Raw genomic sequence first — 21,650 nt, 5'->3', positions numbered from 1 at the left:
CTGTCAGACACCCACGGCATTCACCACAGCAGCCCAACTCACAGTATACGTGGTAGAAATCGTCCCAGTTACACCGTTCAGGAAACATCTGAGGAATATTCTGTATCTGATTTCAGAGGGAAAGAGCTGGACTGCAAAGAAAGTGCACATGACAAATTGTAAATGACATAACTCAAATAGTGCACGTTTATTCTGAACAGTATTTCTAAAGAGTTTGAGAAAAAAACAAAAACATGCTCCTGATGTACAAGGGCAATGATACAGATTAAAAACGGACCACCTTACTGTAAATAACCTGCTCCCCCTGCAACTTAACTTGTAACATTGAGAATGCATCTGTAAACTGTATACAGTTTGAGTGAATCTTAACTCAAGACACCAAGGGGGGGGGGGGTCTTAGCCAAATGAATCAGGAAGCAGTTGCAGATTCAAAAGAAACATCCAAGTCAGCAAACACTTTACAAAACACAGACTTTGTGCATAGCAGCTGACCCGGATTACAACATGGGGGAGAAGAGAACAGTTCAGGGGATCAGATTTTTATTAGACACAGGGCACCATCAAGATTTAACGAAATACAACGTAAGTTTATTTCAATGGTAACAGTATGTCGTATTTAGTTGGCAGGTTTAACCATTAGCTGCATCATGTAAATTCAACCGGCTTCTGTATACACAAAATAAATTCTCTCCTTTCCCCTCCCAAAAATGAGGGATATCTCTCCTGGATGATTCTTTTTCCCCTGTACCATGGTTTCCTCTTAATAGGAGTCTTTTTGTGGATATCATCTTCATCCTTCAACTGATGTATGACAAAACCAGTTGCAGAGATTCAGGAATAACTCGTATATACACAATTTACACTCTAAAGCTGTTAGTTACATACATTTTTCTTGCTCTATCTTCACCCAGAAGAGGAAGTGCTAATATCTTTTTTTTCTCCCAACTTTCAGAAAATTCAGTTGTTCATAAGCTGTTCTTTTCAAGCTCAAAGGAGGTCCTGCTGCAGCAATGACCAAACTAACTGGAGGTCTCTGCAGTGAACAGACAATTCACACGATTTCAGTACCTCTGGGTAACAGCACTAAGATACAGCATTCTCCTCCCACACTCAACATGGGTGATACACCAATAAAATACAACTGTTTGTCACCCAGAACTACTGACCTTCACCTGCCCTTATCCATGTACAGGGAACACAACTTTCTATGAGATTCAGATTAAACCTTGTATTCAAGATTAAACAACTGTCTTCCAGAATTAACAGCCTGGGAAAAGGAGTCTTAGATTTGTGGTCACCCTCTCTTCTACCTCCTACAAAATGTTTTAACAGGAGTTACAATGAGGCAGGTTTGCTGTAGAACAGGAGCTTTAAGAATTGTTTTCAGGGATACATTCATAGAATGATGGCAGCCCAAAGCAAAAGAGACAGAAACAAAGGCTAATCCAAGTAACTTCAGACGTCAGACTTGTACTTTTAAACCTGAAGGAAAACTGTTTGTGAAACACACCGATTTGTGGAAGCCTACGACAACAGCAAATCCTAAGAGTTCATATCCCCACACCCATCTACCCAACCCAAACACTTAGTTCTATTAGAATGAAGAGCACTTCGCTTGGCACCAGAGGCAGCTATGGTCTGAGTTACAGCTGTGCTGCACAAACATCCTCAAATACAATACTATCCCTCTCCCTGCACATACTTGTCTCGGTTTGGTCTACAGATGGCCAGGGAAACTATGTTGGCATATGACAAGCTAATTGTGCTTCAATACACCCCCTTCTAGAAAGATGCTGAAACTGCCAATGTAACCAGTGCGAGCAGGTCCTAGCAGTACTAAAAATAAGCTTTTGTCAAAACTAGGCTGCCTCTGGCTGAGGAAACCGTTTGCATCTTTCTAGCCAGAGTCTGCCACAGAGTGCTGCAAACACAGATGCTCAGGCCATGCAGAGGGGCTTTTGTTGTTAAGACATCTGCCCAACCCCACAACCCAATTAGTGCAAACCCAGCAAATAAAGTATCCACTTTCCAGCGTAGCTCTGTCAAAATGCACTCCAACAAGGACTGCACACCTCTGGGAAAGGAGCAGTAATTCTGGAGCAGCTATAGTCACCCCTCTGGATATCAAAGACCACAATGTGCAATGAGGGGTGCCATCCCTTGCCTCACCACAACTCCCTGTCTTGAAATCCTTAGTTCCCAACTCACCCTCGAATGACTGGACAGCATCTACTAACTAGATGTATGCTGCAATGCACACTATAGAGGTTGGAGGTTTTCAAAGCAGATGCATTTGAGATGCAGTCTTAGACTTTAAAAAACAAACAGGAAAGGAATGCAGTTCAATATCTACTTGGGGGACGGGGCAGGTTGGTGTTGTCTCAGCTCAGTGCACTTTCCCATGTGCTTGGAGAAGAGTCCAAGCTCAAGTTGGTATTTGTATTGGCATACATAGGATTGCTGGCAACAGTGCATAGAGAGCACCGATATTCACGCAAACAAAGCATGGAAAGATGCAAAGCAGGCTTAGTAGAGGTTACTGTAGCATTGAGGTTACAGTATTAGGAAGAAGCCACTCAGCCTATTTTCCAAACCCATAAAATGCTCTAATATAGGCTGCTTTCTCTGGTGCTCCATGAACACCCTCTCAGAGAGGAGAACTGCATTATTACCACTGAACAGGGCAAGGGGAAAATCGTTTTCAGCGGGGCAAACTCTGCAGGTCCTCACCACCTCTTCCCAAAGGAGCGCATAAACACAGCAAGCCAAGCTAATCCCAACAAAATCCAGGAAACCCCTGCAAAGCTCTGTGATTAGGGCTGGATTTATGTTTGCCTTCTCAGCCTTGCTGCGTGGTCTCCTCAACCCTTGCCTCACCTCAGATGTGTCACCACACGCTTCGTAGCTGTAAAAAATGTGGTTTATGTTATCAAAGCTGGTAAGGTGGTCACAGTCACTTTTCCCATCCCCAAAACACCGATCAAACTAACTCTCAATGAGCCCTACAGCATTTCACCCATTTTTAAAGCAAGGGTCCTGCCTCACGATGTGTATTTCTACAAGGTTACTCTTGCCATCACCAGATCTAGCTCTTACTCTGGCAAAAGTCTGCTGGGAGTTGGGTAAATGAAAATGAAAACCAAAGACCACTCTAAATTCTCCTGTCGGTCAGTTAAGAAATGTAGCACCAGCTTGGGTGAGGAGTAGTTAATAAAAAAAAAAGCATTCAAAAAGTTCAGGCCAGGCAGAGCGAAAAGGTATGGTGAAGCAGCCCACCCTTCTCAGCAAAAGATGGAGGGAAAAGCCATACTTGAAAACATTGGGAAGAACTAAACATATTTTTGAGGTGGGAGAAATTAAGAGGGAGAGTGGGAAGTATTGAAGTAACATTCAAAGGTTGGGGGGGGGGGGATAAAGTACCCTGTAGGTTATAAAAAACACAATAATGTGGGAGTCAAAGGACAAGATATTGCTTTTCCTTTCCCCTCCCCCCCATTGGATTTACATTCTGCTTATTGAAAGAAATAACTGTGAAGGGAGCTTGTCACCAGGATAACCTGCTGAAGCCCTCCACACCTCAAACTTAGATCTACACACCTTTCCCCACCCCAACAAAGACCAAAATACAACAAACAAGAACCCAAAACCACACCCCTCAAAAAAAAAAGAACAAAAAAAAAAAAAAAGAAAAATACAGAAAAAAAACCCTAAACCCCAACAAAATCAACCCCTAACGTATCAGAAAGGAGAGCTCAAAAACCCACCCCAACCCCAAACATGACTGGACAATCCTCGGAAGAAGCATTACATTACATTTTGTTGGAGAGAGGTCAAGAAGAAAAAACTTAAAGAGAATGAAGGGGTGGAGTTAAAACCAAAAATCAAACTCAAGAGGCCTCTCTTTCCTTATTTGGCGACAAGCAAGTGCAAGAAAGTGTTCATTGGGGGTTTGTTCAGTTGTCGGTCTTTTGCACATCTGCGTTCTGGCCAAGATAAGGGGCTTTGAGGTTTTTCTGCAGCACGTGGGCATCTGCAGGCTCTATCCTCTTGTAGTAGTTTTTCTTCGTCTCAATGATCTCAAAGCCAAACTTTCTGTAGAAGTCAATCGCAGACTCGTTGCTGATCTGGACATGCCTGGGACAGAAAGGAAAAGAAAGAGAGAGAGACAGGGATCAGAACTCTTTGTGGTTCAGTCTTCTGCCTCCACACTCAGAACGGTCAAAGACATGATAAGAAAAAGAGCTGCCTAGATAGAGACAGGAATACTGGTGGGAAATCAGGACTGGGAATTTTGGTCTTCCCAAATCAATCCTGAGCTAACACACAGCTCCTGGATGGGCTTTCTGAGAAGTGGCAAACATCTTGCCTCATTAAAGCTCTTTTAAGGAACACAAATAACAGACAAATAACAACATTAATAGTTCAGTAATTCCAATTTTTCTTAATCTGAAAGTGACAGAGGTTTTGTGGAAATATATAACAAAGTTTGACTGCAGAGCCAATTTTACCTTCCTGTAGTGACACTTCTTAGGCGACCAAAACAGTTTTTTGACTGCTGATCCCTACACGCTGCCACACAACACTGGCAATGGTATTTGATGCAATTTTAACTCCTTGCTCACTTCCAAGTACTCCTCTCTCCTCACAAAAAGCTATGGATGCATAAAAAAAAAGCCCCACAGACTTACTAAGTCCTTTTCCCCTTTTACCTATCTCCCCCCGAGTTTTACAGATCTCGCTAGCATATTCCAAGTTTCAAGGCCTCCAAAACAGCCACCAGTTCTTCATCCTAAGCAACTAGGAGATTTATTTGCACAAGTTCTATTAAAATGAAAATAAGAGAAAAGGGATGTTTGGCTCAACAAAAGGCATTCATTAAACACTCCCAAAAGTCAGCGGACACTGCACCAGCCCATGAATCACTTTGCCATGATAACATGCTACTTAACCATAGAACCAAAGCAACTCTGGGAGCAACAGCAGAACAAAACAAAAGATCTTAGTGTTAAGCCCAATAAATACCAAAGAGCTAAAAGGGAACTTCACAATAATGACAAATTTACACACTGATAGCTAATTGGGTGCTAAGCTACATAGTACGTTCAGATAGAAGATGCACAAGCAACAGACACAGTCATAAAAATCAGTGGGCCACTAAAAGAACTTTATTATACCCAACTTTGGGACCTACTTATCGTCATCCCAGAATTCTACTTTAGGAAGTGGAAAGGGTTATGAAGGATCTGTTTTTTTTTTGCATTAAAACCAGCAAACAGTTTCTTCACTACGCACACAGGAACATGCAAAAGCAGAAATGGAAGCCTGTGCCAACTAGAAGGCATCTGAGAGTTTGTAACCGCTCCTTCAAAGGCAGGAAAGCATGAACACAAGCCAAAAGCAGCTGTACTCAGACTCGTCTTTTAAGACACCTCTTACAGAGATGGCTGAAAGCTACAACAGGAGAGGACTTGGAAGACTGCATCTCCTTGGCAGAGTAGGGAAAAACTTGAGAAAAAAGTCACTCCATTTATACTGATATTGGTGTATCAAACACTAGCATTTTTAACAGTTGAAGGCGCAGTTCTGTGGCAGCAGCATAAGTCCATTCAAGCTGTACCCGCTGTGGATCTATCCCTAACAGTGCACCATGTTTGCACCGGTATAAACCGGCATTGATGGACAGGAGAAGTGAGCACTTGGTAATCACACAGATACCAATGAGCTGGGAGAAGCATAAGTGTGCAGCCGGCAGCAAAGGGGAAAACAAAGCTTTGGCATCTACGGATTTCAGGCTCTATTTCCATGGTGATCTCAGAATGGCAGTGCTCTTTTAAGTAGCTCTGTCCTCTACCCCAGTCCTTGTTCTCAAGTCTGCATCACACCAAATATTTATGCAGGCGTGCAGTTGATTTAAAAAACAAAACAAAAAAAAAACCCCAACCCCACCCAGAATCAAAATTGGAAACAACTTCCCAAGATGGGTCAGGGCACTGACCTGCTTTACTGTGTTGCTGCATAAACAGCTGACCTGGCAGAGTGCAAGAACAGGAATAAGCATTTGGGCCTTGCTACTGAACATGAACCTGTATTGCCTGCAAGCACCTCTGATCTGGTGTTCTAACCCACACAGTGCCGTCATAAAAGACAGACAGCAAATGCACCAAAACTGCATGCAAGACTTGCAGCATTTTCCATTCTGTGGCTGACACTGTATGGTAAAAAAAAAGAAATAGAATAATTCTTCCACATTTTTTTGTTATACTCATTACTCTGCTGCAGAAAGTCATTTGTAACTAAACTACATCCAAATTCAGCAGATTTGCAGAAGCCCTTCTGAAGCAAGCAAGGCTTAGTTTTCTTAGCATCACACAAGCCCAAAATGTGACCCCTTGCTTTCTTACTAGCACTTACAAGATGTCCCATGACCCCACTGTAAAACAAAATACAAATGTTCTTGGCTCTCCCTCCCTTTGCTCCCATATTTGCCTTTACCGTCTCTCAAAAAAAATGCACGAGTAGAACTCATTTACTTACAAATAGATGTTGTCAAAAGTGCCATCTTTTTCACAGATGTTTAAGACATGATTCAACATTTTAGTTCCTGCCAAAAGGTAAAGAGATACTTAAGAAAACCGGAAATGGACAATAAAGTCTATACTTAGCTAAGGGATTTCTTAAGGAGAAGGAGGTTAACTGCAGATAGGTTAAAATGACCAAGCTTGTGAGAACTAGGCAAGGCAAATAAAACATGGCTTGTAAGTATTTCACGATGTTTCTGACTGCTCACAAAATCTAATTAATTGTTTCTTTGGAGGAAAAAAAGAAAACCAAAACCAAAACCAGACAACTCAACAACAAAACACCATCCCAGAAGCACATGTATAAAGCAACTTATTTAAACACTAGCTTCAAGGTCCTAAACTCACCTCAACTATGGGGTCAAAACAATGTATGAAGCAGTGAGAGCATTGGTAAGTTTTCTAGTAAAGACCTAGTAAAATAGTTTAAAATAAAGTCATTTTTCCATTCCGGCTTGTCAAAGCAAACAAGTTACTGTAAGGTCGTGATTAGTCTGGCCTACAAATCTGCAACGTGGAGAAAAGAACTAAATGCAGTATAGACAGAAAGCAGGTATTACCCCTGAGCAGTGATAATCAGTATTGAAAAAGTTAAATAGAAACACCCCTTCCCTTTAGAAACCTAATGAAGGAATGCTGTGTTCTACTTATACATGACTTGCATACTGGCTGTGTACCTCTAACAAGTTATTTCATGTGTCTGTGCATCAATTTTTCACATCTATAGGAGCAGAGTGTTTACCTCACAGTATAATAACACGATTAAGATTAAAATACTCTGAAATCCTGAATTAGAAAGTTCTACAAAAAGCCCATTTCTGAAAGGCAGGGAAAAAGGAGCACATCATAAATCATACCCCTTCCCCAAAGTCCCTTCCAGAGAAATCAGTGGTCTGAAAGTGAACGATCTTGGTCAAAAATCTGAAAGAGCATTTAGTAGGCTGCACAGCAATCTGATTTCTTTGAAGATTCAGATACAAAAGAAGATCCTCCTTACCTATTCCTAGCCTTCGGTAGGGTGCCAGGCATCCGAGTGTCATTATGTACAGTCTCTTCTGGTTCTGCGAGTGATCCACCCTACAGCACACTGCTCCCACTGCAATGTCATTGAAATAGGCTGCCAGGGAGGGAAACAAAATGTTATCAGTCACAAATTCAAACTATACGTACAGCTCCTTCATTTACACCCTATTTCCTTCCTTCCCTCTTGCTAATTCTCCCATCCAAATGAAATATCATACTTTGTGGCTTAACACTAGGAGTGACATCACCAATGGTGCTTTGACAAACCAGCTAGCAGTGACATCACGATATAAGCTGGCAGCACACATCACAGGTTTTTTGTCATAACAGAAAACCTGCCCATTCCCAGTAAAGTGGAATCTATTTAGAACACAAACCCTCTGATGTTCAGACTGGGGATTTTTTTGAGGTTCCCAAACAGTTCTTTTTCACTACGTAAAACAACAAAATAGAAGAATATGCTATTCAAAACCATTATGGATAGCAATGATGAGCACTTCTGCCACCATAGCCCACAATTACTGGCAAGAACATCTGTACCTAATTTGGCTAGTTCGCCAACCTCCAGTACATCCTTGTAGAACTTGTCATTGTAGCTGACAGGAAAAATGACCTGGTTTAGCCTCTTCAGCTGCTTAATGTTGTGTGGCGTCACATCTCCCAGCTCGATCCGGCTACTGGAACAAATCAAAACATGCTTAACATCTGATACACATCCAAACTTAATGGTTTTATTTATGCTTAGAGAACTGTCCCAGCTAAAAATCAGCTTGACACATATTTGAACTGCAACATTCAACCTGTACGATTTAAGTCTTCTGTTGGTGGCTTATTTACTCCCAAACCCACTTTCAGTCTGTACTATACAGTCAGAAGGTTCTCAGGCCACACTTAATAATGATGTACCATAGTATATGTGTGGGTTTATCAGATGGAAGACAGGAAGAGCACACGTTTCTGCAGGAGTATTAGCTTTAACTTTATCCCATTAATTTCCTCATCAAGACTGGGAAAAGGGTGGGAATTAGGGGGAGGGGTGTAGGAGAGGAGAGAGAAAAGATGTGAGGGACAGGAGGCTAGAACAGAGACCAAGAAAATGAAGTCCTTATCTATGCTTCCAAGACAGCCTTAATTTTACCACTTGATCAATATAAAGCTTATACTTGGACAAAGTATAACTAGACATCTATCTGAAAAACAACACTGTGTGCAGCATACTCATATGAAGCCTAATATGCAAGTGTGACACTCTCAAGGTGATATCTGTATTCTTCCTGCTGACAGAGAGCAGAATCACAACCTTAAAATACACAGTACTATACTGAATTACACTCAAAAGAAACAAACCAAACTCTTCTCTCTTTTCTAAGACTAACTTCCTGACAGAAACACTGCTTACATAGAAGAATATATATATATAAGAAAAAAAAAAATACATATATACACACATACACTAGTTGTTCATATTCCCAAGTCAGTTTTTTGGCTGCAGCTGGGCAGGTTTAATGAGGACTACAAGAATGAAAAAACCCCAAACAAGATAGTAAAATTCTTTTCCCAGATGGTCGCCAGAATAGGTAGGAAGAGAAAAAGCCAGTGCATGCTGAGTTAGAGACACGCAGTCCTAGGTTCAGCCCAGCCTTGTACCCAGGACACAACAGCATAGATTAACTTCAATAATACAGTGAAACAAGGAAGATATAACAGCCTACAACCTTCTTCAAGAACTGTACCAAGCAATGTGGTGTACAATCTGTCTCTGCTTTATTATCTGACCTTGATTATACATCAAAGCCCCTTAAACAATTAGTACTCCATGCATCATATCAGTTTTAGTTGTTGCTACCAACTGTGGGTCATAAATACACAATGCTTTCTAGACATTGTACTGCAGCCTGCAAAGCTACCAGAAAAAGCTACAGGAATGAAGCCTTTAACGTGTACTTCAAGCAGTGTAACTTGCCCTCACAACCACTTTCTCCTTTTCTTTTACAGCAAAAGATACAGTCTTCAGATCTGCAAAGGTATAAAGGATGACCACTGCCCACTCTGCAACGACACAGATCAGACAATCTCCCCACTGAGCCTTACAGAAGCTAAACAATTTCTTAGTAGCACCTTTTAGAGACCCATCTAGCATTAACTAATGGACTATTGATGATTTTGCAATTCTCCATCAGATTATTATGTTCCAGTTACTACTTAGAATTAATGGATGGTATTTACATATTGAACTTTGCTGACTCCAAAATTTAACCTTTTGTGCCAAAGACAGTAGAAAGCCCCCTGGTGTGAAGCATCTCATGCCAGTATTGCTTCCAAACTGTTCCAGGGAGCTCCTCATCTATCTGCCCCTATACAGCACTGGACTTGTCAGTCTTTTTCCTCCCCCAGTGCAAGGGCAATTGCAAAGCAACTAATCCTTGTAGTTTGCCCCGAGCTCTGCCCAATTATTGTACAACAATCTTGAGAGACATCTCACTAGAGCTTAGTACAGCAGTGATCTCAAGGATGACAGAAAAAGCAACAGCCTCCATATTCTTGCATCTCACCCATGCCACGATACCCAGGCATACTACAAGCACCAGCAGTGGAATATATTTCTGAAGTTTCTAGCTATAAACCACTGAACTATTGTGCTCGAAATACTCTGCAGTACCTCTTTTCCATGACTTCCGCCCTCAGCAGCCCTTTGTTTCACAGCCTTTTCCATCTCCTAGATTATTTCTGCTCTCAAGATTCCTTTCTTCATGTATCACCACCTGTGCAAGTCCCTTTGATAATTATATTCCAAAATGAAGTAAGTACTGTGCTAGTAAGGACCATCTCCTCACATCACAGAAGGACTCCCATTGTAAACAAGCACGTTATCAAAGTTATCAGATGCTGTGATAACTTTAGGAGTTGCTTTATGCCCAGCTTTTCAGCCTAGCACAGCAGGGCTTCCGCAGGAACACAGAAGGCAAGTTGTGCCCCCTCTACCAATCTCAGCCAGCAGCGCTGCCATCTTTTCCTCACAAAGGTTAGGAATAAAACTGGCATGTGGATTTCCAGGTGTATTTGTGGCTGGGAGGGAGTTTTGCTAAGGTAGAGCACCCCAGTAACCTCATGCTAGCAGCAAACGCCCAGCAGCTTCTTTGTTGCAGTCTGTATCAGAGTGGGGACCAAAGGAGCAGGTCTCAGCTGCCCAGTTAGATCAGATAAGCTATAGAGTAGGAGGTCAGTAAGGAAAGAAAAAAACCTCACATTCACACTCAGTCTCTTGAAAGCCTCAATCTCTTGTCCAAAAAGATTTAATAGTATATTAACCTTGGTGATACTTTTTTCTATCAGTAGATGCAAGCTTCAGTAGATCAGTAACACTAGCATGAACTTTTAGGATGAACTCACAGCAAAGCTGTTACAGAGCAAGTCTGACATAGACTATTATCAAGTGCTTTCTAACATTATTTTAAAATTAATCAGTTACTAATGAAGCAAGAAATCAGGCATTAGAAGACAGTCACTATGGAATAGTAATGATGACAGTGCAACAGAACAAAGACATATTGTCAGAGACACCCAGGACAAGAAGAATGAGAAAGGGACCACGGCCAGAAGATGGACCTTCACAAAGAAGGCTTCAGGCAGAGAATAAGTAAGTGCAGAAGCAGAGTCTAAGGCTGCTCGTAGTCTCTGATCCAAAACATCACCTCTGAGACGGGCATCAGGCCAGAGAAACAAGTTCCAGTAGTAGGTGGCTAAAAGGTGCTGTTGGCAGATTTCCTCAAGCCCTTGGGCTCCCCAACTCTCTCTCTCACCACTTGCCACACTCATTGCTGCCTCCTGCCATCTCCTTCTGCCTGCCTCCTGCAGGAAGCAGTAATCAATATGCTAAATATGTCTGTTTAAATAGTATGTACTTAGACCACAAATTACTTTAATGTATAGCACTAGCTGATTAAATCAGCACCACATCTATTACACACAAAAACATGTAGTAAATAAACTAAATGAGGACATGGAAAGGAGAACCCAAATCATGAAAGTTCATCACCTTGCCCAAGGATACTGTGGCAAAAGTGCCACTAGAGCCTTAAGTATAAGCAGGGGAAAGCTTGCACTGCTGCCAGAAGCATCAGTCTTCTTGTCTCCAAGTCACTCATTTCCATTCTTCTGCTGGCACAAACGTGTGCAACAGTGTGGTGATAATTCAGCACCTAGGTGTGCTGGCAAATGAAACTGCTAAGCCACTGTCCATCATAACTGAAAAATCATGGCAGTCAGGAGAAGTTCCCAACAACTGGAAAAAGGGAAAAATAACCCCCATTTTCAAGAACTGGAAAACTACAGACCAGTCTAACTTCTGAAAAGGAGTGGAATCAGCAGGTTGAAGGAGGTGATCCTGCCCCTCCACTCTGCTCTTATGAGACCCCCCCATGGATTTGGGGGGGTGGTTGACAAGAAATTGCACATGAGCCGGCTTCAGTGTGCACTTGAGCCCAGAACCACCCCTGTGTTCTGGGCTGCATCAAAAGGAGAGTGACCAGCAGGTCAAAGGAGGTGATCCTGCCCCTCTACTTCGCTCTCGTGAGACCTCGCAGCACTGTGTGCAGTTCTGGTGTCCTCAACGTAAGGAGAACATGGAGCTGTTGGAGCAAGTCTGAGGATGACCAGGGGTCTCAAGCACCTCCCATATGAAGACAGGCTGAGAAAGCTGGGGCTGTGCAGCCTGGAGAAGAGAAGATGCATGGAGACCTCAGAGCATCTTCCAGTATTTGAAGAAGCTGGAGAGGGACTCTTCATCAGGGACTGTAGGGACATGACAAGAGGTAATGGGCTCCAACTGAAACAGGGGAAGTTCAAGTTAGATATAAGGAAGAAGTTCTTTACTGTGAGGGTGGTGAGGCCCTGGAACAGGTTGCCCAGAGAAGTGGTGAATGCTCCATCCCTCTGAAGTCACTTAAACGTCACTCATTGCAAGGCTGCTCCCAAACTACCAATATCCTTGTAGATAGCCTTTCTTCTAATTTCCATCCTAAAGGTACTCAAAGTCTACCCATATGCTGTCTCTTGTTGCTCATTAACTTAAGAGTGTTGATGAACACCAACACAGCCTAACCCATGTGCCTTCCAGAGAGCTACCATGATCTCTTTATACTTCTAACTAAAGCCAAGCTCCTGGCCTCCTCCTTTAGGACTGGCACTCAATTCTTACTATTGTCATACTAGCTCTTCTTTCCATTGCTTCAGATTAAAGTTAATTTTCCTTAAACATGGCTAACCAAAACTGCTTACAGCACCCCAAATACTTACTATTGCCTGTACAATGGCAGTAAGTTTTCCCCGTCTCTCCCAGAAGCATTTTCCTGACATACCCTAGGACTATATTTGCATTTCTTATAACTACAACATACTGTGACTCAGTTACTGGGGAAAAAAACCATCCTGAGACTTCACTAGCAAGGAGAATGGTTTCTGGTGCATAAGGCTGGTGTTCTTCAGAAGCACACAGCCAACACTGTCCAGCAATGCAAGGGTGGAAGTGATCCACAAAATCCAAATGGAAGTGGAACTTTAGGCGAGGTGACATGCAGCAGTTAATGAAGCTGGCTGCACACCTAGAACATCAGCATTAACACTCTTGCTCTTGCATACTGGTGCCGTAAGATCCTTCAGGCACTTGCTAAAAAAAATGGTCACACTTTCTGTAGGACTAAACACAATCCAGTTAGTCCTACTGCAGCTGCATTCCTCTATCTGCAGCCCACAGGAGGGCTGGGATTTGAACAGTCTATTTTCCCTATACTGGCTTAAATTTATACTAGTGGAAGCAACACAGAATAAACAAGACACTACTGTTTGCTTATGCTAAGGCTGCCTTTTGATGTATAATGGAGGAGAGCTGCTATACAGAATGACAGCTCAAGAGGAGGCCAATTTCCAGAGTTAGAGTTCAAGAGAAAACACAAACTCAGTCCCGGGGAACAGCAAGTGTTGAACATCAGCTCAGGATCAACATCAGGGAGAAAAAGGGGGAATTTTGAGTTTCTTAATGCTGTAAGAATCTCAGTCTCATTCAACTTTAAATAGCGTTAAGTCTCTCCCGAGAGGGATGTGCCTGACTGAAACAGATCTCAGTGTAACCGATAGCTGGGCTCAGGCTTATTGAATGCATCTGGCATGCTAAATTTAGCAGAGCTGTATCTGCAGCCTCTAAGACTTACTGAGGTATCACCAGTCAGGAGGACAGAGGAGAAAAGGGCCCTAACAAATTAAGAGGACTTCAGAGAAGTTTTGTCACCCGCTAAGCAGCCAGCTAGCTTTACTGCTTCTATTTTGGCTTCCAAGTCAAAGCAGGAGTCTAGACAGGATAATCCACTCATAAAATAAAACCAAACCAGAGCTATGAAAGCTATAGACCTGAAGGGTGTGGCTTTGCTTAGAGTAAACTCCAAAGCCAAAAGAGCCTCTCTAGTGTTTTGGGTGGTTTGGTTTGGGTTTCTTTTGAAAGCAGATGAGCTGTCTTGCTAGACACACAAGTTAGGCGAGTTCTTGTGGACAGACTGGTATGTTTCCAATTACCTAGAAGATCTGTGGGCTGTAAATCTACTTTGCCTCACTTGTCAGAAAACCAAAAGGATTAAGTACAAGCCTAACATGCGGAAAAGTCTTACCAATTTGCTTCTGAGCCTCCCCCCCCCAAACCTCTTTAGCTCCACTCAACCACTGAAAACTTCTCTTTGCATGATACCAGATACCCTGCTGGAAGTTACCCCCAGATGTGTGCTGGGCTGTAGAAGGGCACACTGATGGTCAGAAGAAAGCTAAGCAATTTTAGAATCAGAATTAACAGAAGACTTGGGGTTCAAATGCATCTCAGTGTGAACAGGTCTCACTGGCAGGCCTCCTCATTCTGCAAAAACATACTTCAGACCCTCCTTGCCCCTCTCCTTTGTAAGGAAAGAAAACCCCACCAAAACTACAGCACATTGCATTCAAGGTTTCTTCATTATATTTAGGTAATTCACCCTGCTTCAACCTAGAAAACCTGACCATTGTACAGAAAACTGGATTGCAAGAAGCAAAGTTATGCTATAATAGGCTCATAGGCTTCCCAGCTCAAACCTGTTCTTTGAGAGCTGCACTAGACCTCAAATCTAAGCTCAGAACAATCTCAAAACCACACAATCCTAAAGCTGAAGTAGCAGTACAGTTATGAGGATCAGGAAGCATCTCAGCTGTCTCATTATGCAAGGGCAAAGCAGAGGCAGTGAGGTAATTTCAACAAGTGCCAAAGAAAAATAACCTTTCCCAAGAAAATTAAAAGTTCTCTCCCTCTGCAGCCGGATACAAACCGCAGAAATCACCATGCCTACCTGACAGAATGGCTGAAGTCCCAATATATCAGAAATAAATGCAGTTGGCCTAGAACAGAGAAGCAGCCATATGTACATCAGTAGCCCATAACACTCTGCTGTTTCAGAGCAGCTTGTGAAGTAAAGGCTTAGATTTTATACCTGCCTACTCCAGGTGCATCAGTCAGGTGAAAGAGGAAACAACATGCATGTGATCATACAGCAGATAAAGACCTGCCTGGAAGCCTAATTCTCCATTTAAGGTCTAGCCACTTATTAGTCAACTAAACTCACGAGACCATTCAGATTTTGAACCATGATGCAAAGCAGAAGCACTTCACTAGTTTGAAACAACTTAGCTCAAAATTAGTGTTGTCTCTCCATTACCAACAGCCTGAGACATCTTATAAATTACTGCCCCTTTCCATACCCACAGTGCCCCTGGATATAACAATTCTAACCCTTATTTGCCTCCTAGAAGAACATAAACCTTTGCTAACCAGTGTTCATGAAGAGCCTGATGATCCTCGGGTAAGATCAGAGATTTACCTTTCAATTCAAAATAGAAGGGATGCTGGGTTCAAAAAGTGCCTTATTTACATACATCTGTATATCTCAGGGGCCCTTCTCTTGCTTATGTTAGGTTACAAACTATAGAACTGACATATCAGGAGAAAGGCGTTTTGCTGCTTTGCACAAACTATTTCTGTGGGTCACTGAAACACCTCTGTTTACAAATGCCGTGTCCATCAGGTCAGTACAGAAAGAACAGCAGGTCATTCTAGGTCTCCTGACTGCCTCCAGATTTCACCCCCAGGGTTGGTGGGGGGTTTTTGAGGTGTTCAAATCATGCATTATATAAATAACATACCATGGAAAAATAACAGCGCTGTCAGTTTTATGAGCCTACCTTCAAATACTTCTAAAGGAACAACCATTGCAAGCTATCAAGCACAACCTATTTCACCCTCCTCTCCTTTTCCCAGTTTTCAATAACAATGACTTTTTTCTCAAATGAAAGCTAAAAACCCAAACAAGTCTCTTATAATTGCCATTTTCAACCTAATTTGTGATCTTTACTGACAAGAAAATCTAAGTGTTATGTAGAAAAAACTTTCACAAGCCTTCAAATGCTGCCCTGGGTCTCACCCCATCTTCTCAAAAGAAGATTAATATAATGGTCAGATGGTGAAAATCAGATTTCTTTTCAGGGATCAAGATTCTAGTCTCCTATGGGCCAAAAAACACATGGAGCCTGGAAAAGAACAAGGAGAGGAAGGACGAAGGCCAAGTGAGCTCAGGAAGCACTTCATGCATCAAGATCTTAACATACAGCATCATATTTTCAATCCATTAAAAAAACCCAAATAAATTACTCTGTCCTCGGGAAAGTTCAAACACCTTAGCTCAGTCACCTAGTGACGGTGTTGTGTAAATGATTTTGGCTCTATAAAGGCCAATAAAGGCCTATAAAGCCTTGTTTAATTTCCTTCCCATAATGAATTAATTCAATATCCTTTGAAACAAATACAGTTACCCCATTTCAATGTCGTGCTTCTCCACTCTCAGGTCTTCAAGTCCAAGAGTCTCCAAACAACCAGCAATTCTTCTATGCACAGACTGCTTCTCTCATCCCCTCTCCTCCCCACCTCAGACCTCTATCTTGACAAACTTGCTGTTGTAAAACTCCCACAGTGGTCACTTCTTCCCTTCCCCTCTTTCAGCAGGCAGCATAAAGTAATCCTGACATTGCCTGCTCACTTAGAGCAAATGGGATGCAAGGAGGTACTGCACTTCTCTCTTATCAATTCCCAAACAAATGAAAAGACACAACTTCTCCTGTCCTTTCCTCCTCCTGCGGTTAAAAATATCTAGCACCTTCTCAGATTATTGGTCTGAACACTTGTAATGCTTGCCAAATGGGCAGGCTCTATGAGTTCTGAATCATTTCCACTGGATAAAAGTATTTTTCTGGCTCAACCATTGCCCATTATTTCCCATTTTAGAAAAGATTTAATGTGGCAAAGGAGGATGCATCATTTCTCTCGTCCTCAGGAGATGGCAGCAGAGTATGTGGCATTTGGTCATTAACTACATTTTTCACAGAACCTAACAAGCCACTCATGTGAAATGAAGTGAATGGGCAAACACCACTCAAAAACTAAGACTGGGTTCTAAAGTACTTCAATAAAATGTCTACAATCCCTATGCTACCCTCCTATGCTCCAAATACTTCCTACTCTGTGGAATGTCTTAATCTGGTTATGGAATTAAAGTGGTAAGAGTTATAAATCAGGTTAAAGTACCTATAATAAACTGCACTGAGTCTTTATAGACTAATTTAGAAGCTATTAAGCCATTTGTAAGCATGCATATAGGCAAGTCGAGATTTACCATCCATGAAATTCAATGTGGAAAGTATAGCTCACACTTGGACATTTCTAGGTTCAGAAAAATCCTAAAACCAAACAGCGATTTTCAAGCTCAGTTACCTTTTTTGTCCCGCCAGCCATGTATATGACAATTCAGCAGTTTTCTCCTAAACTTGGAACTTCCTCTCATATACGTTAAGCTCAGCACTGTGCTTTGTGACTGGAAAAACATCGGCAGTTCTGTATGAACTCTGTAAAACTAATTCAGGAGAGAAAAACATCTCCCTGTTCTCGTGAGAAACATGCACAACTTCAGGACCTTGAAGGGTTTACTTTGTGAATCCCGGCCAAACAAACAGGTATCAGAGCTGACCCATAGCGACTCATTCTACTTTCAAAACCACTATTGTTTTTCTGTTATCTCACTACTCCCCAGCTGTGGTGTCTCTTCTAGGACAACAGCTAGAACAGCACTAGTCTGCAGAGCCTCTGGATTACCAAATTCTCTGTGGCAGCAGCTACCTGTTGTGTAGCATCTAATCTGAAGGGCTCTTTACGCAGCAAGTCAGGACCCTTAGAAACTACGAAGTGTAAGACTTAACTGCAAACACATAAAAGTTTAGAGGCAGTCTCCTAACAAATTCCTTACACAACAGTAGTGCCCTGTTACTTTCTAAAACAGCGGTGTAACACACAGCTCTCTGCTCCCTGGTTCAATTCATCTTTCATCATGTGGCTCCATGAATGCTGCTGACAGTCCCATCAAAACTGGAGAGAGGTTTGGTCAATGTGACAGAATAACACATATGTACAGGATCACAGGCACTGGGCCCTGCTTGCAACATGCACTATACACTCTATATAGGATACACGCTTTATGTATCTGATTCTTCCGGTCACATAGCAGGTAGAAGCATATGACAGAGCATGTGCACCCTGTATTACTCCCCTTGTGTAACGTGGTTTTAGGTAAGGGCAGCAAGGAAAGGCTGGATAACCTATTCTCACAGGCTCCATCTGAACATCACTGAAATGGGTCAGTAAACCACCCTTACTGTAAGACATCACAAGGCCACAGACAGTGACCAGCAAACACTCAAGAAACAATGCAAGATTTTCCACTGTCTTTCCTTAAAACCAGTGGCATAACAACTGTACTGAAAATATAAAACCACTGAGCAACAAGCGATTCAACATTGCGAAGGCATGAAGGTGTAGGGAGTATTATTTACATCTGCTCTACAAAACCAGACAAATTACTACAGACTGTAGAAAACAAGTCCTCTCCATTGGAATTTTTCATTGTGCAAATCCAATTCTAAAACAGATTTTCAAATTCCAGACCTAACAATAGTAACATTTAGGAATACAATAAAAAGATGAATGAATCTCTAGGGAATCATGAAGTTAACTAACAGAGCAGTGAATTACCTCAGTCTTTTAACTCATCTCTAAACTATTAAAATCATTCAGAAGATGAGAAACGAGTGAACACAAAGCCAAGTAACACGGAAACAGTACCCAGTTCAGAAGCTGGTGTTTTATCTCATCAAAAAAGGAAACCCCACAAAATTTTAAAGCAGCTGAGAAAGCAAAAAAACCGAACCTTTCACCCTCACTGAAACCAGAGGTCCTCTGCAAAAGTCACCTAGTCTCAAACACCCCCATGACAGAGATTCTACAACCCTCTGCGCTATTACTATTGTTATGTGCTCTTTGGAATTCAGAGCTAAGAAGGAGGGCTGCAAGCAAAACATGTTGCCTACACAATCTCTTTCAGATTTGAAATTTCCAATTGTCAGTGGACTTGCTAGTTTCTTTTGTCATTCTTTCCCTGCCAAAGCAGACTGTTGATAATTACAGCTGATGTTACGGGTTTCAGTGCTCTCAAACTTCTCTCTGCACTTTGCAGTGTGGGTTACTATGCAATGCATACACTCCAAGGAAAAATACTCAGATGGAGTAAGTTTGTTCAAAGGAGATTCAAAAAGACAGATCAGAATCCTGCAAACAGCACATTAGCTTCTGTATGTTGGAAGTTGAAGCTTTAGATCTATTTCTGGACCCACCTTCTGACACTACTTGTTTCTTAGGGATCTTCTCCAGTCTTTGCAGCTTGACAAACAATTTGGTTTTGTTCCAAAGTATCCCTATGTAATTTAATATATTCCTTCTGAAAACTTTGCCCAGTCCTTTGATTCTCTCATTGTACTGAGTTATTTTTCAGTTTCTATCATCCTGTGTGCCCCAATGTGAATTTTTACAGAACACCTGGATTCAATATGGAGATTTTATTCTGCACAAAAATTTGCTGCGTGGCACTAACGGAGTTTTGACAGGAATATACTGCTCTTCAAAGAGATGAAAGAGTATCAAAAAAAGCAGAAATACACAACTATAGAACCCAAAGACATCAGTTCTGAAGTCAAATCAGGATTAAACCTGCCCAAAGTGAAAGCAAAGTAACAGAAATAAAGGTTTTGGTGCTCTGGAAGCAGAAGAGGGGTACACATACCTTGGGTAGTGCCACTGCGTCATGGACAGCCCTGGCTGTGAGTTGCCAGGAGACTTCCACGGCTCCCACTTGACATGTCTGGGCCGGTTTCCACCTCACACCTCCATACCCCAGTAATCCCCTCAACTCAGGACCGACAAGGGAGGATAAAAGAAACCTGGTTTCGTCAGAAGCACTGCTGAACGGTGACCACATCACCTGCCACTTCATCCCGAGCGCTGTTGCTCTTCTCAATCATCCTCTCTATAAGGTGACTAAGAGGTGAAGTGCCCTACTTCACACAGCATGGTGCAGGCCAATAAAGGATTTACAGATATCCTAAACACACCTATGTCTCAAATTAGTCAGTTTATTTGCAAATCATTGCTGAACTTCTCTCTACAGGTATCTACCAACACCTTGCAATGCCTGAACCTGCTTACACACCGTAAGAAACAGCCAAACATCTGTTATCAAGCAGTCTTGTTGTGTGACCTCACAATGACTGCTAATAAGCTAAACCCCTTATCATTTCTAAGTAAAAGCTTAAATGCTTCGGCTTCCATTCACCCTGCCTTAAGCTGCCAAACTGGAATAATAATACCCAGCATTGCATAACACCAGTTTCAAGGGGACTGGTTTAATACTCCTTTGAGAAACAGCTGTGTAAAGCTTCCTTTGCAAACGTGAAGAAACTGAGGTATGGAGAAGAAGGTTCATGTTTGGTGGCACACAGATGACTCTGACATTGATAAACATCAGGTGATTTAACCAACATTGAAAAACCTGTCCTAATGTGACCTGTGCAAGGTCAGGCAGGTCATCTGACACCTAACTAGAACCGTGACTCTAAAAGTCTCCTGTCCTGTTTAATCACTGCTCCTCACTGCCTCCACCGAGCAGGAAACCGAGTGTTGCAGTCAGCCACGTCTGAAATCTCTAGGTTTTGAAGAGCCACTGAGAAATGCAGCCAGGCCCAAATAAGCGTTGCTATAGAAATCAGACACAAAACACAGCTCGTTTTCACCCATTTGCGTTGTACAGCCTCCACGCAGACAACACCTAAAGATCTAAACCAACAAAAGTACTAAAAGGATGTTACAAACAACAACACTGCAAAACCACTCGTCCGAGAGTAGCAGCTTCGTACAGACCCAGCAGCGCTTCTTTGCTATGTACAGACGAGTACCAACGACCAGACAGGAGCATGCCCCGCGCCGACTGCTCCCCCCGTTCGTCCTGTCGATCGTTCGAGCCCACAAGCCGTAATCACTCAGGAGCACGAAGAGCCGCTGCGTCCCACCGGCTCACCAGTTTCCCTTACGGCAGCAGAAGAGATTTCAGGGCGAGAGAACTCCTACTAAGAACACTTTTTGGGTGGGAAGGGCACCACAGGGCAGCCGAGCGACCGCCGGCTTCTCTCCCTCCAAGGCACTTCGCTTGACACCAGCCCCGCGGCGGTGCAGACCACGGCCGCTCTCCCGGAGGGCAGAAGACGGCAGCGACATCCCGTCCCATTCCCGAGGCGCCAACGGCATTGCTCAGCTCCTCCATTTCCACCTCCCGCCGCCCCCCTCAGCCCGCCGAGCCTGGGCCCGCTCCGCTCGGCAGTCAGAGAGTCGGCGAGGCCGGGCCGGGCCGATCCCCGTGGGGCGCGCTGGGCCCGCACTCACCCCTTCATGGTGCGACCACGGCCTGGCCGGCACCGACGTCCGCGCTTGCTGCGTACAGGTCCTAACGGTGCAACTCCGGCCTCCGCCTCCTCCTCGGCCCGGGCAGCGCGGGCGGCTCAGCCTCCTGCTCCCGCGCCCGCTCCACATGGGCCTCCGTCCGCCCGTCCGACCCG

The 21,650-nt window shown here is 43.0% G+C and overlaps 1 protein-coding gene across 4 annotated transcripts; it reads right to left on the bottom strand.

Moving 5' to 3' along the window:
• Positions 1–163: 163 nt before the first annotated feature.
• Positions 164–21,645, bottom strand: NAA50 (N-alpha-acetyltransferase 50, NatE catalytic subunit). Of its 4 annotated transcripts, none has more exons than XM_061365389.1 (5): positions 21,478–21,645; positions 8,142–8,275; positions 7,576–7,695; positions 6,535–6,601; positions 164–4,134 (listed from the first exon to the last, which is right to left on the bottom strand). In XM_061365389.1, the coding sequence occupies exons 1-5, from the start codon at positions 21,483–21,485 to the stop codon at positions 3,954–3,956; spliced, it is 510 nt and encodes a 169-aa protein (XP_061221373.1). In that variant the 5' UTR covers positions 21,486–21,645; the 3' UTR covers positions 164–3,953. The 4 variants fall into 4 exon arrangements, with proteins under 4 accessions (XP_061221373.1, XP_061221372.1, XP_061221375.1 ...); XM_061365388.1 differs by having other exon boundaries at positions 8,142–8,278; positions 21,478–21,643; XM_061365391.1 differs by lacking the exon at positions 21,478–21,645 and adding an exon at positions 16,476–17,650 and having other exon boundaries at positions 8,142–8,278.
• Positions 21,646–21,650: the final 5 nt, after the last annotated feature.

The sequence above is a fragment of the Neopsephotus bourkii genome, unplaced genomic scaffold (assembly GCF_033783945.1).
Source record: "Neopsephotus bourkii isolate Nb327-2 ecotype Australia unplaced genomic scaffold, CSIRO-AGI_Nbou_v1 NB_1287, whole genome shotgun sequence".
Taxonomy (NCBI): Eukaryota; Metazoa; Chordata; class Aves; order Psittaciformes; family Psittacidae; genus Neopsephotus; species Neopsephotus bourkii.
The sequence above is the reverse complement of the archived record's forward strand: the minus strand, read 5'-3'. Positions and strand labels throughout refer to the sequence as shown.